Below are 20,024 nucleotides of genomic sequence, written 5' to 3' on the forward strand. Positions count from 1 at the left end.
TATGCGGATGTAGAAATATTTATCAAGTGACATGAAAGGATGCATCTTGGTAAGTATTAAACTTATTTGATTTGCAATCCAAATATTTGAAGACGTCACTCATGAAATGTTGAATATTGTCACTTGATAAAACTTATGTGAAAAACTTCTTCAAGGATTCAAAATATAAAAGTTTTTGGGAAACTTATTGATAATCCTTATATTGTATAAGCTTATAGCTTGAAAATTATTGAAATTCTTGGAGAGTTTTCAAAAGCAATAAGATTATTTGCTGAAATAAGAAATATACCAATTTGGATTGGTTATGAAGTACCATATATTAGTACAATTGATGCACTTATGTATCTTGTAATACTACAAGACCCAATATAGCCTTTCGCTCAATTTGTTAGCAAGGTATATTTCTACTCCTACTAGGAGACATTGAAATGGGATAAGATACATGAGTTTATTTTATTCTAAAGATTGCAGTCTCAATCTTATTGGTCATGCTGATATTGGGTACTTATCTGACCCGCATAAAGCTCGGTCTCAAATAGGCTATGTGTTCATATGTGGTGGTACTGCAATATCTTGGAGATATACAAAGCAGTCTATCATAGTCACTTCATTGAATCATGCTGAGATAATAGCTATTCATGAAGCAAGCCGAGAATGTGTATGGTTGAGGTCCATGATACATCTCATTCAAGAAAAATGTGGTGTGAAATATGACAATCTACCCACAATTTTATACAGAGATAATTCAGCATACATAGCACATCTTAAGGGAGGATTCATAAATGGAGATAAAACAAAGCACATTTTGTCAAAGCTTATCTACATACATGAGCTACAAAAGAATGATGATATTAACGTGCAACGGATTCGGTCAACTGTCAATGTGACTATTTATTCACCAAATCTTCTCCAATTGCAACTTTTCAGAAGATGCTGCACAAGATCGAGATGTAAAGGTCAAGGATGTTCTCATCAGGGGGAGTTAATATGCGCTGTACTCTTTTTCCCTTATGAGGTTTTGTCCCATTGGGTTTTCCTTGTAAGATTTTTAATGAGGCAGCCGAAATACGTATTATTAGAGATGTGTACTCTTTTTTCCTCACTAGATTTTTTTCCTACTTGGTATTTTCTAGTAAGGTTTTAACGAGGCACATTATTTACCAATTAGACATTCAAAGGGGAGTGTTATAAATGTATTTACATTATAGTGAATGTCTATCAAGATCTATCAAGATCTACTTTGATATCTATTAAGATTTAAAACATCTGTCTTTTACTCAGACGAAGAGTAAATTTTCCCTATAAATAGAGGAATTTTGTTCACTGTATTGATAATCTTATGATCTCTCATCCTTCAAAAAGAAGAAATAAGAATAACTCTCTCTATTCTCTCTACTCTTCTTCTTGTTCTTTCTTGTTTTATAACATGTGTCAAATTTTAAATTTTTAAAATTTGATATCATGATATAAAATTTCATTTTTTTCTGAGAGTTTTGGTATTTTTGGTCTAATGATTTGAAATTATGAGATAAAATCGCATGTCTAAATGCTGATTTTATCTCATGATTTCAAGTCACGAGATGAAATCATATTTCTAAAGGCACATATGTTTTAAGAAGAAATTTAAAAATCTTGCAATATATGTATAAAAATATTTATAAAAAAAACTAATATCATTCATGTATTCAAATTATGAAATTTATTCATATAATTTATTTGTTCAATATCCTTCTTTCATTTTCAGCTAAATCAAAATCTAAACGAAACCAAATATTGTTAGATTTTTAAAATTTTAAACCAAACAACAAATGTCCCCTTTAAAAAAAAAAATCATTTGGTTTGATTTTTGATTGTAGCAAAAAGATGTATCCTAAAATGACTAAACGACGTCGTACATATATTTCCAGCGTTTAATTTAGGCGGGGCAATTGGCGCGGATCCAATTTGCGTTTGTTTAACGGTAGGGTTCTCACTCTTCTTCTCCGTAGAAAGGTAATCTCATTGTCCCCTATAATATTCGCAATTAAGCACACTAATCAGATCGATGGAGTATTATTTAGAACTAATGCTATTGGTAAATTCCATCTTAAATTAAAAAATATTGATCAATTAGTAGTGTTAGGGAAATTTGAACACCTAATATTACTTGGCGATAATTGGGTGATTATGAAAGTAAAATGTCTAGTTTGAAAATCTTTTATTTATTCATATTCTTGATTGAATTTGGAGAATAATTAGATTATCAGTGTTATTTTAAGTGATTGCAGCATGAAAATTACTACTCCATCCGTTCAGTTTTAATTGTCATGTTTGGCTTCTCGAAAGTCAAAATTGTATGAACTTTGACCAATGTATTTTCTCATTATATTAATATAGTTTTTGAATATCTTTAAATTTTAAAATATTGAATTAACCTAATTCAATTTAGCTCCGAAGATTAATCAAATTGGCTCTCTTGAAGCAATATGTGAAGAGTAAAATTGAATGGAGGAAGTACTGTGTTTTTTATACCTAAACGTCAATGTAGCTGTATGTGAGTTTTTTTCACTAACTTCAGAAGTTTACAATTTGCTTGATTTCACTTCAATGTGGAATCTCTGATTTTTTCTGTGTATGTGTAGTCTTAGCCGCATTGTTGTTGAAGCAATTATTAGAGCGAAATTAAATGGACCCAGACCAAGTTGTTGCTGAATTGGTTGGAATGGGATTTGAGTTATCTGATATTACAAATGCTATAGAAGTTGTGGGTCCATCAATTGATGCTGCCATTGATTATCTACTCGATGATTCTCGAAGAGACACTGCGAGTGCATCAACTAGTAATTCACGTTTCACCAGTCATGCCGGTCCTCTGGGAAAAAGAGGCCCCAATTCTACATCGCGTGCTGCAGGCAAAATACGACAATCAAGCATAAATGAATTCGTTGAATCAGCTGGTAGACCTAAAAGAAGCAAGACAATGAATAAGTTGGATCTGTCTCAATCAGAAGTCCTGCAAAGAGATACCAAAGATCGAAATGTGCATCCTCCTATAGAGGATTCTGATCTCCGCATTGCAACTGAAAAGGCTGTATTATCATCTTATAGCAAAGATGAAGATGTTGGACCAGATTGGCAAAAGAAGGTTGAGAATTTGTTGCAGAAGCACTTTGGATTTTCATTGTTGAAGGATTTTCAGAAAGAAGCTCTGGAAGCTTGGTTATCTCACCGTGACTGTCTTGTTCTTGCAGCAACAGGATCAGGTATTAGCCTTTCATACTTTTCCTTCGCCATTCTCCCTCTTCCTGTAAAATACGATTTTTCGGTGTCTCAGAGTTATGTTTCTGTAGGGAAATCTTTGTGTTTTCAGATTCCAGCATTGCTGACCGGGAAGGTTGTCATTGTTATATCACCTTTGATTAGCTTGATGCATGATCAGTGCTTGAAGTTAGCAAATCATGGTGTTTCTGCTTGCTTCCTTGGATCTGGTCAAACTGATCGAAGTGTTGAACAAAAAGCAATGTCAGGCATGTATAGCATCATTTATGTATGCCCTGAGACAATTTTAAGGTATTGAGCATGTACTCTTGAATGGTACTTCAAGGATAGTGTTGGCTGTTATTGACAAATGAGTTCCTGACTTTGTTTTTTTCCAGACTCATTAAACCCCTCCGAAGCCTCGCAGAAAGTCGTGGAATTGCTCTATTTGCAATCGATGAAGTTCATTGTGTTTCGAAGTGGGGTCATGATTTTCGGCCAGATTACAGGTTTATGTTCTTTTGGTTATCTCTCAAAAGTGTAACCTAACGGCTCTCATCTCTCTCTAACGGCTCTCTCTCTTCCTCCCTACCCCCTCTCTCGCTAGCTCCGGTCACCGGCCCCCGTCGCCGTCGCCCACCATCGGCGCCGACCCGACCCAACCTCCGGCTCCGGCGCCGACCCTCTCTCCCGCACCGGTCCCCGGCGCTGCCGCTGTCCTTCGGCGGCGACCCGACTCCACCGCCGGCACCGACCTTCGGTCCGCGGCGCCGCTCCCCGCCACCCTCCGGCGCCGACCGCCGGTCCCCCCTCCCCCCCCCGGTTGTGCAGACCCCCACCCCACCCTTACCTGTCCTGCACGTACCCCCCCTCGGCGGGGTACACCAGCCCTCCCCCCAGCCACCACCCGGTCCCCAGCCAGCCGCCGCCCGGTCCCCAGCCGCCACCCGCCGCTCCGTCTCCAGCAGCCGCAGCCCCAAGCGTAATCCGGTGACCTCTAACCTTTGTTATTTTCGTTATTTCATATTTCATTTTATTTCATTATTGCATATTCCATTATTGAGTATAGTTTTGTTTCGGGAGTATTCCTTTGAATTTGTGTGAGCCTTGTATTTCTTTGTTGCTGCTGCTTTGATACTACCACCGTGTATATTTGTATATTTTTTTATACTTTCGTGTAGTTGTGGCTGTGGGTGGTAATGGGTGGATAGGGTCATGTCCGAGGGGGTTGGGGCGTGGGGCCGTGGTGGGGGCGGGGGATGAGGAGAGGGCGGGAGTGGGAGGGAGGCCAAGGTTTGGCCGCGGGGGGGGCAGTGGAGGGCGGGACGGTAGGCTGAGGGTTGGGTCTTGGAATATAGGAACCCTTCAGGGTAAGTCCATAGAGCTCGTGAAGATTCTTAGGAAGAGGAGGATCAACATTGCGTGTGTCCAAGAGACCAAGTGGGTAGGGTCTAAGGCTAGGGATGTGGATGGTTACAAGCTGTGGTACTCTGGGAGCGACAGGCGTAGGAATGGAGTTGGCATCTTAGTAGATGAAGAGCTTAGAGGTCAGGTAGTGGAGGTGAAGAGGATCAACGATAGGTTGATGACTATTAAGTTGGTCATTCGGGGGTTTACCCTGAACGTGTGTAGTGCTTATGCGCCGCAAGTGGGATCGGAGGGGGAGGAGAAAACGCGGTTTTGGGAGGCTTTGGAGGAGGTGGTGAGAGGCGTGCCTAGTTCGGAGAAGATTGTTGTAGCAGGGGATTTCAACGGGCACATCGGGGCGCTACCGGGAGGCTTTGGGGATGTGCATGGTAGTTTTGGTTTTGGGGAGAGAAATGAAGAGGGGGCGACCCTATTGGAGTTTGCGAGGGCCTTTGGGCTGGTGGTGGTGAACTCGGGCTTCCCGAAGAAGGATGAACACCTGATCACCTTTCGAAGCGCGGTAGCCAGGACTCAGATTGACTTTTTGTTGCTTAGGAAAGGGGATAGGGCGTTGTGTAAGGACTGTAAAGTCATCCCGAGTGACAATCTTTCGACCCAGCATAGGCTCTTGGTTATGGATTTGGGTATAAAGAAGAATAGAAAGAGGAGGAGCAAGGAGGGTAGACCGAGAATTAAGTGGGGCGGCCTGACGCCAGTGAATGTGTGGGAGATAGGGGAGAGGTTGGCGGGAATGGGGGTGTGGGAGTGTAGGGGGGACGTGGATAGTATGTGGGACAGGGCGGCAAGGTGCATCAGGGAGAATGCAAGTGAGGTGTTGGGTGTTTCTAGGGGCCGGGCCGGGCACCATCGGGGGGATTGGTGATGGAATGAAGAGGTGGAGAAGAAAGTGGGGACCAAGAAAGGGGCGTATGCTAAGTTGGTGGAAAGTAAGGACGAAGAGGAGAAACGGGTGTACAGGAAAGAGTACAAGCTAGCGAGGAAGGAGGCGAAGTCAGCAGTCACGGCTGCTAAGACGGCCGCTTTTGAGAGCTTGTATGCAGGGTTACAGGGTAAAGGAGGGGAGAAAAAGTTGTTTAGACTCGCTAAGGCTAGGGAGAGGAAGGGTCGTGACCTCGATCAGGTGAGGTGCATTAAGGGGGAGGACGGTAGAGTGTTGGTGGAGGACGGCCACATCAAGAAGAGATGGCAGTCGTATTTTCATGGGCTCTTGAATGACGAAGGGGATAGAGCTATTGTGTTAGGGGAACTGGAGCACTCAGAGGAGTGTCGGGATTTTAGCTATTGTAGACGTTTTAAGGTAGAAGAGGTTAGACAGGCTGTCCGCAGGATGCGAAGGGGTAGGGCGACGGGGCCGGATGAGATACCGGTGGAGTTTTGGAAGTTCGTTGGAGAGGCTGGTGTAAGGTGGTTGACTGGATTGTTTAATGAAATTTTCAGGACGGCAAAGATGCCCGAGGCGTGGAGGTGGAGTACCATGATCCCTCTCTATAAGAATAAGGGGGACATTCAGAGTTGCGATAACTATAGGAGGATTAAGTTATTGAGTCACTCGATGAAAATCTGGGAGAGAGTGATCGAGGTGAGGCTGAGACGGATAGTGTCTATTTCGGAGAACTAGTTCGGATTTATGCCCGGCCGCTCGACGACGAAGGCAATCCACCTGGTACGGAGGTTAGTGGAGCAGTATAGGGAGAGGAAAAAGGATCTGCACACGGTGTTTATCGACCTGGAGAAGGCTTACGACAAAGTCCCCAGGGAGGTGCTTTGGAGATGCTTGGAGGTGAGTGGGGTACCGCTGACATATATCAGAGTAATTAAGGATATGTATGATGGAGCGAAAACCCAGGTGAGGACGGCGGGAGGAGACTCGGAGCATTCACTGTCCTGACAGGATTGCATCAGGGATCTACTCTTAGTCCCTTTTTGTTTGCGTTGGTGATGGATGTGTTGACGCGGCGTATTCAAGGGGAGGTGCCGTGGTGTATGCTTTTTGCAGACGATGTAGTTCTGATAGATGAGACTCGAGGGGGTTTGAATGACAAAATAGAGGTGTGGAGGCGAACTCTTGAGTCTAAAGAGTTCAGGGTGAGCAGAAGCAAGACAGAGTATGTGGAATGCAAGTTTAATGACGTGAGGCGGGAGAATGAGGTAGTAGTGAAGCTGGAAGCTCAGGAGGTATGTAAGAGGGACAAGTTCAAGTATCTTGGGTCCGTGATCCAGAGTAACGGTGAGATTGACGAGGATGTCTCGCACCGTATTGGGGCGGGATGGATGAAGTGGAAACTCGCGTCGGGGGTGCTGTGTGATAAGAAGGTGCCGCCCAAGCTTAAAGGCAAATTCTACAGGGTGGTAGTCCGTCCGGCCTTGTTGTATGGAGCGGAGTGTTGGCCAGTTAAGAACTCCCACATCCAAAAAATGAAGGTGGCAGAAATGCGGATGTTGCGCTGGATGTGTGGACTGACTAGAGGGGATAGAGTTCGGAATGAGACTATCCGGGAGAAGGTTGGTGTGATTTCAGTGGAGTGCAAGATGCGGGAAGCACGATTGAGATGGTTCGGACACGTGAAGAGGAGGGGCATGGATGCCTCGGTCCGTAGGTGTGAGAGGCTAGCGTTGGATGGTTTTAGGCGGGGTAGGGGTAGGCCGAAGAAGTACTGGGGTGAGGTGGTTAGGCGGGACATGGAACAGTTACAGTTCACCGAGGACATGACCCTAGATAGGAAGGTCTGGAGGACGCGAATTACGGCAGAGGATTAAGGCCAGTTCGGGTCGCTAGTGTAGGGAATTACTTGGTGGGGGTTTTATTCTTGTCATGATTCCGTGTTCCGTGTTCCATGTTGTATTACGAATCTGTGTGCTTTCCCCTGCTTTCCTCTGCTTTATATTACTTATGGGTGCCGTATCTATGTTATGTAATCTGCTTCTGTGCTGCACTATGTGTTTGTGTGGTATCTCGTGCCTTGAGCCGGGGGTCTATCGGAAACAACCTTTCTACTTCATCAGAGGTAGAGGTATGGACTGCGTACGTCTTACCCCCCCAGACCCCACTAGGTGGGAATACACTGGGTTTGTTGTTGTTGTTGTTGTTTGGTTATTTGATAAATCAGACTGATGCTATTATTTGGAATTGGTCTAAATTCTCAGTAACTGAGCAAGTTTTTTGATTTAGATAAATCTTATAGTCTCTTTTCCCTGAGTGCACAAAAATAAGAAGGAACTTCTTATCCTTCCATACATGTGGTAATTCACATCAGGGGTGGGGTGGGCTCACCTTCCGAATTCTGGTTCTATGTTTGTTTAGGTACTTCATCATTCAAAGAGAGTGTTAGCACTAACTTTTAGCAAACATACAGGGAATACAACTAACCAATGATTGTTGAAATGGGAAAGTTCGAAAGAAGGTGGTTAGTTCCGTGGTTTGTACACATAGGCTGCTAAACTACTGTCAAATGCCATTTTCTTACTTCTTCTGAGTTCGCTAGCTGTAACAACATTTATTTGGTGGATCGTCCAATGAATGAGACTCTATTCGGTACTCATTACAAGAGTGGCAAATGGTTTTTTAGAGTCCACCACTGTCATCAGCCATGAGTAGGATAACTCTGACCTTCTATTTGGTGTTTCCTCTTCTTTGATTTCACTGCATGGAGTTCCCCGACAAAAAAAATAAAAATAAAAATCATTATAGGTTGACAGTCCAGCTTTTTGATTTCGGGGTTCTTGTTCCGATGGTGAAAAAAATCTGGAGGGTAGCGTTCTGCTTTTCTGTTCAGCCAGATGATATTTCTTTCCATCAACTCTTTCTGTGAAAGAACTCCTTATCATCAGAAACCAGAGTACGCATATGTACACGTTGGAGTGGGTAATTATCAGCATGAGTTTACCCCACTTTGAACCTAGTATATGAAGTAGATGTAGCAAAGTGGACAAATGTTTCATAAATAAACTGTAAATGGTCGGTGTTATTCTATCACAAAAGCTACTTTCACATTTTCTCATTAATCCCCCGCCTTTAGCCTGAGAAAGACACAGACAACCCAACCGTTTTGATGTAGCCACATTGCATCTTAAAATATACCAAGGCGGAAATTGTGAACCTCAGAGAGGCATAAGTAGTGCAGAAGCATTCAGTCGAAAATGCCTGAATATTCTTTATTATTTTTCTAGAAATAGCAAAGCACTTGAATCTCAAGGATTCTCTGTGTTTCTGTTGCTACTGACACGTAAATATCAACACTTTTTTCCTCATTAATCTAGTAACATACCACAACAGCTTTCTTAAGTTCCTTGAGTTTGTTATCATCTTGTTGTGAAGATAGTGCTTGCACTGTAGACGTGCTCATTTGCTAGACCAGGCTTCAAATTACACCCGACTCTAGCATGCCCCATTTATTTTCTACTTGTTTCTCTTATTCAATTACAGGGACTGATCTACTAGTTGAGCGTGGATATGACCCTTAATGCATCATGCTTATTAACTTTAAGAAAATATCATGCATATGACCAGACAAACTCTGATATATCTCTTATCCAACTCTGTTGTAGCTAAGCAAAAACTTCAGGAAAATATTGACACAAATTTTCCATGTATCATAGGCGATTGTCCATTTTGAGAGAGAACTTTAGTATGGATACCATGAAGTCTCTGAAGTTTAATGTTCCAATCATGGCACTGACTGCTACTGCTACTACTCGTGTTCGAGAAGACATTCTCCAGTCATTGCACATGTCAAAGGCAACTCAAATTGTTCTCACTTCGTTTTTCCGGCCTAATCTTCGATTTTCAGTAAGTTAATCTACACTGTGCTATGTTATTCCTTATATGTCCTACATTTGCATTTGCAGCACCTTTTCACTCTTCTTATTTTTTTAATAGTCGGGGGGAGTTAAATTCTTCATAAACTCAATACTTTTTCTTTTTGATAACCATGGTTTTCGGGCTAGCTTGCATCGACCTCGACTAATTCCACGGGATGCCTTATTCCTCCCTCTAGCAACAAGTACTTGGTAATGTTGTCCACTAAGGCTAGGACAGATGGGAAGCAATTACCTAGTATTTTTGTCCCTAGGATTTTAACGTGAGACCTCATGGTTCTCAAGTCACGTCATTGACCACTAGACCACACCCTTGGGTGCTAGAAAGAAAAAGTCGGTGCTGAAATCATGATATTATGTTTGCCGATCAATTACGTTCAGTATTGCAGTCAAGAACTAAATTACTACCTTCTTCGACCATAGTTATGGTCTTTTAAACTTGATCCTTCGTCTTTGTGTCACTTTATATCTGCTGCATAATGCCATGAAAGGGCTGCTGCATATTAATAAAGTTTTCATTGAGTGTTTCTACTTTCTAGTTTTGTTTTTGCTACAGTATTAGTGTCTGAACCTTCTAAAGATACAGTTTTCATTGTCTGTACATATGCTGATAGAAATCATAGTAAATCACTTCGTTTCTGCTGCTTGCAGGTGAAACACTCTAAAACATCATCTTTAGCATCCTACAAGGAGGATTTGCATGAATTGATAAGCTCTTATTCCAGAAAAGGGAAGTCTCACCGGAAAGATAAGTTAATGTCTACAAATCTGGAGAACTCTGAAAGCTCTGATAATGCTTCAAATGGTTACATGGATGAATATAATGGAACCAATGAGGTTAATGTAGACGACGTTGAGGGGGATGATGTTTCTGAGAGTGATAATGAAGTATGTTCTCCTGGGAGATATGGTTTAGGTTCTTTGAAGGATAGACAATTGTCTGTTGAGTATCTGGAAGATGAGTGTGATATTGTGCAAGATGTTGATGATCTGGATGGTAAAACTCTGGTTTTTGTGAAAATATCCGTTTAGACAGTACAAATCAAATTTAAGAGAGAATTTGATTGACCGCATCTTCCATGGCACTAAAGATACACAACCAGCAACTCGATCTGTTACAAAAAGCCATTGCAGAGACCTTGAAATTTTTTTATGTAAACATAGAGAAATTTTTGGAAACAGCCTCTTGCATAAATGCAAGGTAAGGCTGCGTACGATACAACCTTGTGGTGGGGCCCTTCCCTGGATACCGCGCATAGCGGTAGCTTTAGTGCACTAGGCTGCCCTTTAAACATAGAGAATTTTGAAAATTTTAATACTAATTACCTTAGAGTGGATTGAAATAACTCCTTTTGTGTTGTCGTAGCTGCAACAGTACTTTCATCTACATTCTAAAGTGTTTTAAGTTTCGACAATCTATCATCACATCGGTGCAAGATTCTTTAGTATGAGATTTCAAGAGGCTATAACCTTAGCTTGAGAAGATATAGATTATCCCTGGTAATTTGATAGAAGGAAAAGCCTTGCATCATCTTATCCTATGACACAAGTCTCTTAATATATGATCAGAAGACCACATGTGATAAAAGTATCTCATCCTACTCTTTCTTGCATTCTCGAACTTGACCTTTTTGTGTCGTAGATACTCTCTCCATTTTTTAAACCAAACAAGGGAAATAATTTTTTGTGGAGTTTTCTAAGCCTCGAACTGGTATTGTTGCTGCCATGTGACCAGGAGGTCACGGGTTCAAGCCTTGGAAACAGCCTCTTGCATTTCATGCAAGGTAAGGTTGTGTACAATACACCCTTGTGGTGGATCCCTTCCCCGGACACTGAACATAGCGGTAGCTTTAGTGCACCGGGCTGCCCTTTTTTCCTAAGCCTCGAACTGGCAATCTAGCAATTTAAGTAAAGACTTCATCGTCTCATCCAGGATGCTTTTTAGGGGTTTCCTCAATTTCTCACCATCTACCTAGAATGTAAACTTATCATTTTAAATTGTAAGCTTGGTCATTTACTCCTATAGTTACTTTATAATAAATTGTACTGATATCATAAATTGCTGCAGTTTCTTGTGGTGAATTTAGTGGAAAACTACCACTGAAAGGTTATAGTGGTTTTCTGTTGCCCAAAACGCCCAATAATCCAGAAGAAAGAGCAAAGCTTCAGCATGAACCTTTGGAGGATGGTCCAACAATAATCTATGTCCCAACTAGGAAAGAAACATTAAGTATATCAAAATTTCTTTCTAGATTTGGGATCAAGGCTGCTGCTTACAATGCTAAGGTAATTTATATATCCAATCAGTTAAAGAGATTATATTGCTCTCCCACTGATTTTAATGATGCTGTGTTCATTCCGCCACCAAACTATAATTGTTTGAAGGACTTGGGATATTTTGCATAGCCTTATGATGTAGGAGCATGGCTTTTAAGCAGGCATTTGGATATGATCTGAAATTATTGATTTGAAGTTGAAATTTTGTTTTGACATGCAGTTTGGATTTCAAAAATTGTACTCTTTAGGATGCCAAATACCATAGTTGTGAAAGTGAACTAAAGGTGATCATAAGCATGTTGTTCAATTGGTTTGCTTCCATGTAATTAGGCTTATCTTGTCATTGTGATATTATGTGGTAGATGCTCTGCCAGATTGGAGTTGACGTCTAAAAAGTAAAAGTTTCACAGCCCAAGCCCTTGGACATGCCTGCTTTTGATCAACATACCTTACAGATTTGTCTCTTAGGCTACACCACCATCTAATCTAAAAGCGCGTGTACCATACGGAGTTATGATATGTCTTATATAACATTGCACTCTTTTCTCCATTTTGATGTGGGATTTGCCCAAGTGTCATATGTACCCCTTATTCGGAAGCTTGCCAATCTAGAAACTTTCTAATCTTTGTCTTTGACTCGTCCTGATCAACTCGCCCTTCATCATGAGTGTGACATGAGGGTGTCTCCTTACGACTTAGCGTCCTTGCTGAGATTGCCTCATTATCGTACTGCGGGAACTTGGCAATGATGCCATGTTTGGTTCAGCCTAAACTCGTGACACTTATTTTCCGCTTTGACTTAACAGACCTCACAAATTTGTCTCTTGGACAACACTATCATCGAGCCCAAAAGTGTGCATACCATGTGAATTTGTGCTATGCCTTATATAGCACTTCACTCTTCTTTCAAACTTTTCAACGTGAGATTTGTCTTTGGTGTCATATGTAACCTTTTTTCAGAAACTTGCCAACATGTAGGCCTTCCAACTCTCTCTCTTTGACCCGCCCGCATCAGTCCTCCCTCTGTCCCAGGCGATACAAAAAATCTGTTCAGGAATGAAGTTGCTTGATATACTCTTCCATGTCGATTGAGCAGTAATGTTTGCTTTTTCTCTCTCTTTTCAGTTGCCAAAATCACATCTGAGGCAGGTGCATAAGGAATTTCACGAGAACACTCTGCAGGTAACGCTGGTTGATGTGTTAGATGAAGAAATGTTAATAAACATTTTGTATTTTATTTAACAGGTCATTGCATATCTGGAGGTCTTTGACCCATTGCATTCAATTTTTTAGAGTGATATTTTCATATTCCCTCGAGTTCATGAAGAGGAAATTCATTGTTGAACCTATTATCCTCAATTTTGTATGAGTCAAGTTGGATCAATCTCTATGTCCTCATCTCATATGCTTTCGAGGTTGTTTATTTGATCTTGGTCCAGTTGGGGCAGGATATATTAATGATACAAACACTCTTGCCTACTAGTTTGACATTGAGGCATAGTAGTAGTAGTTGTTGTTGTTGTTGTTGTTTTCGTTGGTTGAATTAGTTTTGGTGTTGTCCAATGTTCAGGGAAATATGATTTTCTTTTTCTGTTTTGTTTTGATTGAACTGTCATAAGCGTAATGATTAGAAAATATTTCCTGTTGCATAATTTTTTCGATGCAGGCTATCATTTTTTTTACACTTGTTGATAGTTGCTATAATAAGATGAATCCAGTGCAAAGATTTTCTTCTAAATCTTTTACCAAGGCCAGTGATTTTCAAGCACGCTGCATGCCTGCATCCACACTTTAAATCTTTGATGTTTAAGATATCCTGACAGCAGATGTTTGGTTACTCTTTTTGGTTGGGTTGATCTCTCCCCTATACTTAGTGTTGATTCTTTCCTGGATTTTATCAGCTCCATAGATCTTTGTTGTTAGCTGTTTAAATAGTTTTTTGCCTTTATGCGAGCTGACATTCTCTTTGTTTTGTAATCGGTGCATATGCTTGATGCTTTGTTAATGATATCCTTATTTCATTTAAAAAAAAAGATATCCTGACAGCAGATAGGCAATTTTCTTGAACTTAAATCTGTTTTACTTACATTTAGTTTTTTCGCTTATTATTTTTCGCCTATGCATTATACTTTCTGTTATTCAGGTCATTGTCGCAACAATTGCCTTTGGGATGGGCATTGACAAGTTGAATGTGCGAAGGATCATCCACTACGGTTGGCCCCAGGTGCAACTACTCAGCTAGATTCCCTTAATATATTTTGTTTAATGTCTGCTTACTCGTGTAAACGAACTACATGAAAATCTGGAGCACATTCTTATTTTGTCTTTCTTCTTTAGCAGTATGATAGTACACATGCTTGTACGTGTACTTAAAAAGTACTATGTTAAGGACTTGTTCAAACTATTTTCTTTTAGTCGCCTTTTAAGTATTTCAGTTAAGCGTCTTGGTCAACCTATTATAACCTTTACAGAGTCTGGAGGCTTATTATCAAGAGGCTGGTCGAGCTGGTCGGGATGGAAAAGTAGCAGAGTGTGGTCAGTTAATTTGAATTATCTGTAGTTTATTTGTCATAATCTTGAGATGAATCATTCTACTTCAAAGAGAAAAAATTTGTTATCCACTGGTTCTATCATGGTATCATTTATAGTAATGTTTGGGATGGTGAAATGAATCAATTTCTCAACTGATGCATGCGATCAGTTTCTTGGAGGAAAAGAAAACCAAGAATGAGCCTTAAAGCATTGCTGATTTTAGCAAACTGGAAGTTCTATGATAGAATCCAAAAGCTAAGGACATAATTTCTTTGAATACTTAAATATTGTGAATTTGTAGTCATGGAAAAAACTTATGAAACCTCTTAATTCTACTCTAACATGGATTCAAATTTGATGTCCATATAGAAGTAATGGCATAATTACATGTCATTGTTTCACCTTTTCTAGTCTGTTTGACATTTCTTATGAAGTGAGTTGGCTTTAAAAACATAGGAGCTAATCCTAGAATCATATAAAAAATGCTGTACATCATAGGGTCAAAATGGTTCTCATTACAAAGAGTAAATGAATGTACGATACAGTGCCTTCTTAAAGGTACTTAGTTTAGATAGAAAAGTAAGATATAAAACAATGACACAGGGAACAATTAGGCAAGAAGTTGAGAGATTTTAGTGCACTAACTAGGAAAATAGATATGGTGAAAGGAAATCTGACATTGTCAAAGTATTTTTGTTTGAATAGCTTTGGTGCTAAGGAACTTCATGCCCTCTCCTTGGTTTAGCAGAGTTTATCCTGCAGTGCATTAAGGTGTGGTTTTGATACACTTACACCAAATGCCCTCTTATTCAACTTGTATAATCCAGAAAAGTCACCTTTATCTGGTAGAGCTGGGACATCGTCTTCCAAGAGGCACTTAAGCTGTTTGATTTCTTGTGAAACAGTTCTGTATGCAAACTTGTCAAGAACACCTACGCTTCTACCAAGTCAAAGAAGTGAGGAGCAAACAAAACAAGCATATAAGATGTTATCTGATTGCTTCAGGTTGTAAAATAATTATTAATTGAACGACTTCAATTAGTACTTTGGTTTCCATCTTATGTGTTGGTTATGTTCAACAGATATGGAATGAACACTTCTTGCTGTAGAGCCAAGACACTTGTGGAGTACTTCGGCGAGGACTTTCTTTTGGAGAAATGCCTTTTGTATGTCAAAACAAACTGGCTATTGCGCTTTCTGTTTTGTTCCTTACAAGCTGCTTCATGTCAAGGATGTGTGCATGTACTTCTCTGTTAATTTTCTTCCACTTTCCCTTTTGGGGTGGGTGTGGGGCAAAGAATGTCCCCCCCTGTTAATGAGCTATTAGTTTGTTTCTAATATTTGACTCTTCTTAGTCTCCAAATTGACGTTTCATTTACTCGTTTTGTCATAGGACATACCACATAAAATAGATGTCCATTTGTAGCAGTTGAAGTAAAAAATAACGTCCTATGCATGTAAAAGTGCCATATGCGTCCCATTGCTAATATCTTTTTCAATTCATGCTTACTGATGTTTGCTTTTATCTTGTGATTGAAGTTAATTTTGCTCTTGAGAATACTTGTTTATTATAGTTTTTTCTTACTTGCAATGAGTTACTTTCTTAGTTTATCATTTACCTGGTACATAACGCGCAGGTGTGATATATGCATCAAAGGACCACCTGAAAGACAGAATTTAAAGGCTGAGGCGATGATCTTCTTGCAAGTTGTTGCTACTCATTGTGTGAGTACGTCTGCCATCTCAAAAATTTGCTTGCGCTCCTTCGTACTTTGTCATCTCATTTTGACATTGCTGGTCATTGTTAATCCTTTCCGTCGCAGAGAAATTTTGCAGACATCTCCTATGGTGGTTATGAAGGGAGACTTGGTGAGAGGCCAAACATCAAGGCTTTAGTCAGCAGAATAAGGGAACAGGTACTTGTGCTGCTCAATGTCCACTCTTTCTCTCTCTACGACTCTCCCTTTCGCTCCCTCTTATCCCTTGCTTTCTGCTAGCTTGATGTGCATGCCCCATGGAAAATTCTCAGTAAAGGCCCTTAGAAGGTGTGTCTACCAAAGAATATGACAAAGAACCTACAAATATTCTTTCAATTCGAATGAGCTTCTTGTTACCAGTTTTTTCATGCACCGCCAATAGAGTTCCCTGGAGATATATGGTGTTTTTAATTTGGATGCTTTTGAAGAGCCTTCTTCAAAATCTTTTTTGACATCAATCATATGTTGGGATGCGTATAACAATCTGCAATTCTGTCTTGTGGTGTAAAGCTACCATGTGATACTGAAAATAGCTTCAACTTGTCTGAGGCATCTGTCCTCCAGCTACATGTTACTTCTATTCTAATTAGGTTGTGTTTAATTTTGCTCATCTCTGAAGTGAAATTTCTTTTATGGAAAACTTATCTATCCACTGTGCATTAATTCTGGTATACTACACTTTAAAGTTACTCATGCATTCTTCTATTCGTGTGAATTCTCGTACTTATCGAGAATACGACATAATAATAAACGTGCCTTTAACTTGGCCTCAGCTGGCATCGATGCCCTCCAACTTTAGGTGTGCACAAACAGACAGTTAAACTTTCATAAAATTGAACAAGTAGACACACATGTCCTAAACGGCAAATCTCACGCGATTTGCCATGTAGGACACGTACACCTCCCGCGTGCGCCATGTAAGGTGCGTGTGTCTACTTGCAACTTGATGATAGTTTAAGTGCCTACTTGTGCACACCCAAGTTAAAGGGCACGTTTACGTATTACTATATCTACTTTTGGATCCAATCTTTTCACTAGCATATTACATCAACCCCACTCTTCTATTTCATGTTCAATTAATGTAAGAGAATAACAAGATACTTCTTTTATTGAAATAGATCTTCTGTTGTTTTACTACATTGTTGCTAATACTCTTTTTGTATTTACCTTTTCCTATTGCAACTCTAATCTTGTCATTTGTCTTCTGTGTATTTTGTTGTAGTATCAGCAATTTAGTACAAGCGACCTCTTGTGGTGGAGAGGTCTTGCTCGACTGTTGGAAGTTAAAGGATTTGTTAGGGAGGGAGATGACTTGGTAAGCTTTTCGTATAGTAGTGATATTATTTCATGTAAAGGTACTACTAATTTTTGGCGCTATGTTTTTCAAATCTATCCAATCTTCATTTACTTTTATAACCAATCTGATATAGCCTTCTCATTTTTTACTTTACTGTGTTATAGGTTAAGTTAGTTATGCTGTTCTCAATGCTGAAAACTAGCATCTTAGGAACATGTACAACATGGCGGGGAGTGGAAACAAATACTTGGAATCCCTTCTAATTTGCTATTATTGATCTAATGAAGGTTTAGTTAGTTTATTCCTTTTTTTGTAAGTCAATCTGTTTCACTAATAACCATCAAGTTGGTGTCAAAAAGTAGTACAAGATGTGCGTGTGACTTTGCTGGAGTCCTACATCATCTTCCACCAAGCTTTGACCAACTATCCATACAACACGCTATTTTCCCATTATAACAAAAATACAAATGAAATATAAAGTATCTTCAAACTTTCTCCGTCATTGTCACTATTATGAATCATTCTCCTGGTGTACTTATTCTGTTCGTTTCATATACTCTTAAGAGACAAGGCAGTCTTGTCTTCCATGTTGCCTTCCTTTCATTGCCTATTCTCTCCAACTCGTAATTGTCTCCTCTCTGTGATAACACCCTACAGATGTTAAAAAATGAGAATGCAGCACTCCGCAGTTGTAAAGCCAACCTCCAGCGAACAAGAGATGATTAGTATCTTCTCCAGTCTCCAGATTCTTTGCACTTAGATATCAACTCACAGATATCCTCCTCAACTTTCTTGTGTTGTCCGCTATTGAAACTGCATCTTGCACTGCCACACCCAACAAAGAAAGTTACTTCTGCAATTTGGTGTTCCAAACTTTTTCCCACGTATCTAGATCATAGGTTTCAGCTGTCATTAGCACCCACCCCCTCCACATCAGTTTATCCCCTCCCTCATCCTTGGTTGGACATTTTATTACCCTTTTGCTTTGATCATACTATATTTGAGATTTGCTTGTCTTATCCATCTGGTTCCTCCTGCTTGATGGAGAATGTGGAAAGATAGAACTAGTCAAACATGTGAAAGTTTGATTGTAAAAACAACTGTTGTTTCATTGGAACTATGGTTTCACGACAATGCTGGTGCCTATAAGAAATAATAATTATTACAGTTTCTTGTATCTCAACGGTATATTTTCTTCTGGAAGGGTGTGGTAAAGGTTTTCGTTTGGTGCCTTATTTCCACTTTCTTTATGTTTGTATGTGGTTGTTTTCAACGATTTGGATGATCATTTCTGGGCGAATGTTACAGACCCATGTGCAGATAAAATATCCAGAAGTAACAGAACGTGGAAGGCAGTTCCTGAGTGTTAAAACAGAAGAGCCATTTCATGTTTATCCTGAAGCAGATATGTTGCTGTCTGTGAAAAGCCCCAAGTCTTTTTCCAGTTTTGCTGCATGGGGAAAAGGCTGGGCTGATCCCGAGATCCGTCACCAACGCTTGCAAAGAAAACGAACATGGAAATCACCAAGAAAACGAAAATCACGTAAACCTCAGCCTGATTGTAGTACAGTTCGAGGAAGATTGACTGCCAAACTATCAAAAAAGTGACAATTTTGAACCATTCAACTGGCTAAAAAATATTTACTGAAGATTTTAGTATTGACACAATCAGCCTTGTAACAAGGTTAAAGATTGTAATTTGCACAATCTCATTCTTTATTTATTCGTCCATTTTACTGTGGTTCGATTTCCCGGATGCACATTTCTGTGTGGTTTTTTTGATAATTCCTTTTCCATTTTTTCCATTTCTCAAAGTTACAGCTGCCAGAATCTATTTCTCAAAGTTACAGCTGCCAGAATCTATCTTTCTTATTACATTTTTAATTCCACTTCCATAAAGTTGTATATTCCCTCCAAATTCAACCACCATTATGTATTAGAAAAACTAAGCAAAGAAGGAACATAATTCCCAAAAAGGAACTAATATGAAGTCATGCCATTTTCAAGCAGTGTCGACCTAGACTTTTCCCCAAATAGATTCAATATATAAAAAATAAATACGGATGAAGAAAAGAGCCAACTAATTAAGTAGGGGTAGATAAAAGTTGTTGCATTAGAAACCAAAAAGGTAAAGAAAAAGAGGTGTTGTATAAAGAAAATAAAAAAATGACACTGATGGGACGCGAACACACGATGTAGCACTAGAGATATGAACCCACAACCCCTAGGCTAAGCACTTTAGCTCTCTATAATGGGTTCAAAATATTATATATACCTTATACATCTGTAAAGACTGCTTATCCATACGTGTACATACAGTGTTATGTTAGGGTCGATTCGCGATTACACACACTAGATTTGTGGAGAGGATGAAAGAAAAGAGAGAGATTTCTTGAGGAGAGAGAAATCTGTTTTCTTGGTAACACCCGTGGGTAAACTCCACGGCGGACGGGCTATTTATATTAGTGATTTGGAGTATGTACAATTACACAGAGAAATGAAGAATAAAAGGTACAGTGCATTACATATTAATCAGGCTCCACACCTAACATGTTATTTTTCGACGAAATGGGTTCATATGAACCCACTTGAACCTATGTGGGTCCGCCCCTGTTTTCAAGTTTCCCACTAGAAACAGCAAAGAATCAATACCCCTTGTAATATTTTACATTCAACAACTC

General features: G+C 39.8%; 1 protein-coding gene across 5 annotated transcripts; it reads left to right on the plus strand.

The window, feature by feature from the left end:
* Positions 1–1,721: 1,721 nt before the first annotated feature.
* On the plus strand, positions 1,722–19,103 carry LOC107839598 (ATP-dependent DNA helicase Q-like SIM). Of its 5 annotated transcripts, none has more exons than XM_016683144.2 (16): positions 1,722–1,992; positions 2,622–3,242; positions 3,330–3,549; positions 3,636–3,746; positions 9,262–9,451; positions 10,132–10,477; positions 11,549–11,766; positions 12,883–12,939; positions 13,901–13,981; positions 14,229–14,292; positions 15,195–15,294; positions 15,372–15,455; positions 15,927–16,014; positions 16,113–16,205; positions 17,269–17,361; positions 18,652–19,103. In XM_016683144.2, exons 2-16 carry the CDS (start codon positions 2,666–2,668, stop codon positions 18,949–18,951), a joined length of 2,622 nt encoding a protein of 873 aa, XP_016538630.2. In that variant the 5' UTR covers positions 1,722–1,992; positions 2,622–2,665; the 3' UTR covers positions 18,952–19,103. The 5 variants fall into 5 exon arrangements, 3 of the variants coding, with proteins under 3 accessions (XP_016538630.2, XP_047250644.1, XP_016538631.2); XR_001665112.2 differs by having other exon boundaries at positions 1,798–1,992; positions 15,927–16,018; positions 18,652–18,852; XM_016683145.2 differs by having other exon boundaries at positions 1,801–1,960.
* The last annotated feature ends 921 nt before the right edge of the window (positions 19,104–20,024 follow it).

This window comes from Capsicum annuum, chromosome 8 (genome assembly GCF_002878395.1).
Source record: "Capsicum annuum cultivar UCD-10X-F1 chromosome 8, UCD10Xv1.1, whole genome shotgun sequence".
Lineage (NCBI taxonomy): Eukaryota > Viridiplantae > Streptophyta > Magnoliopsida > Solanales > Solanaceae > Capsicum > Capsicum annuum.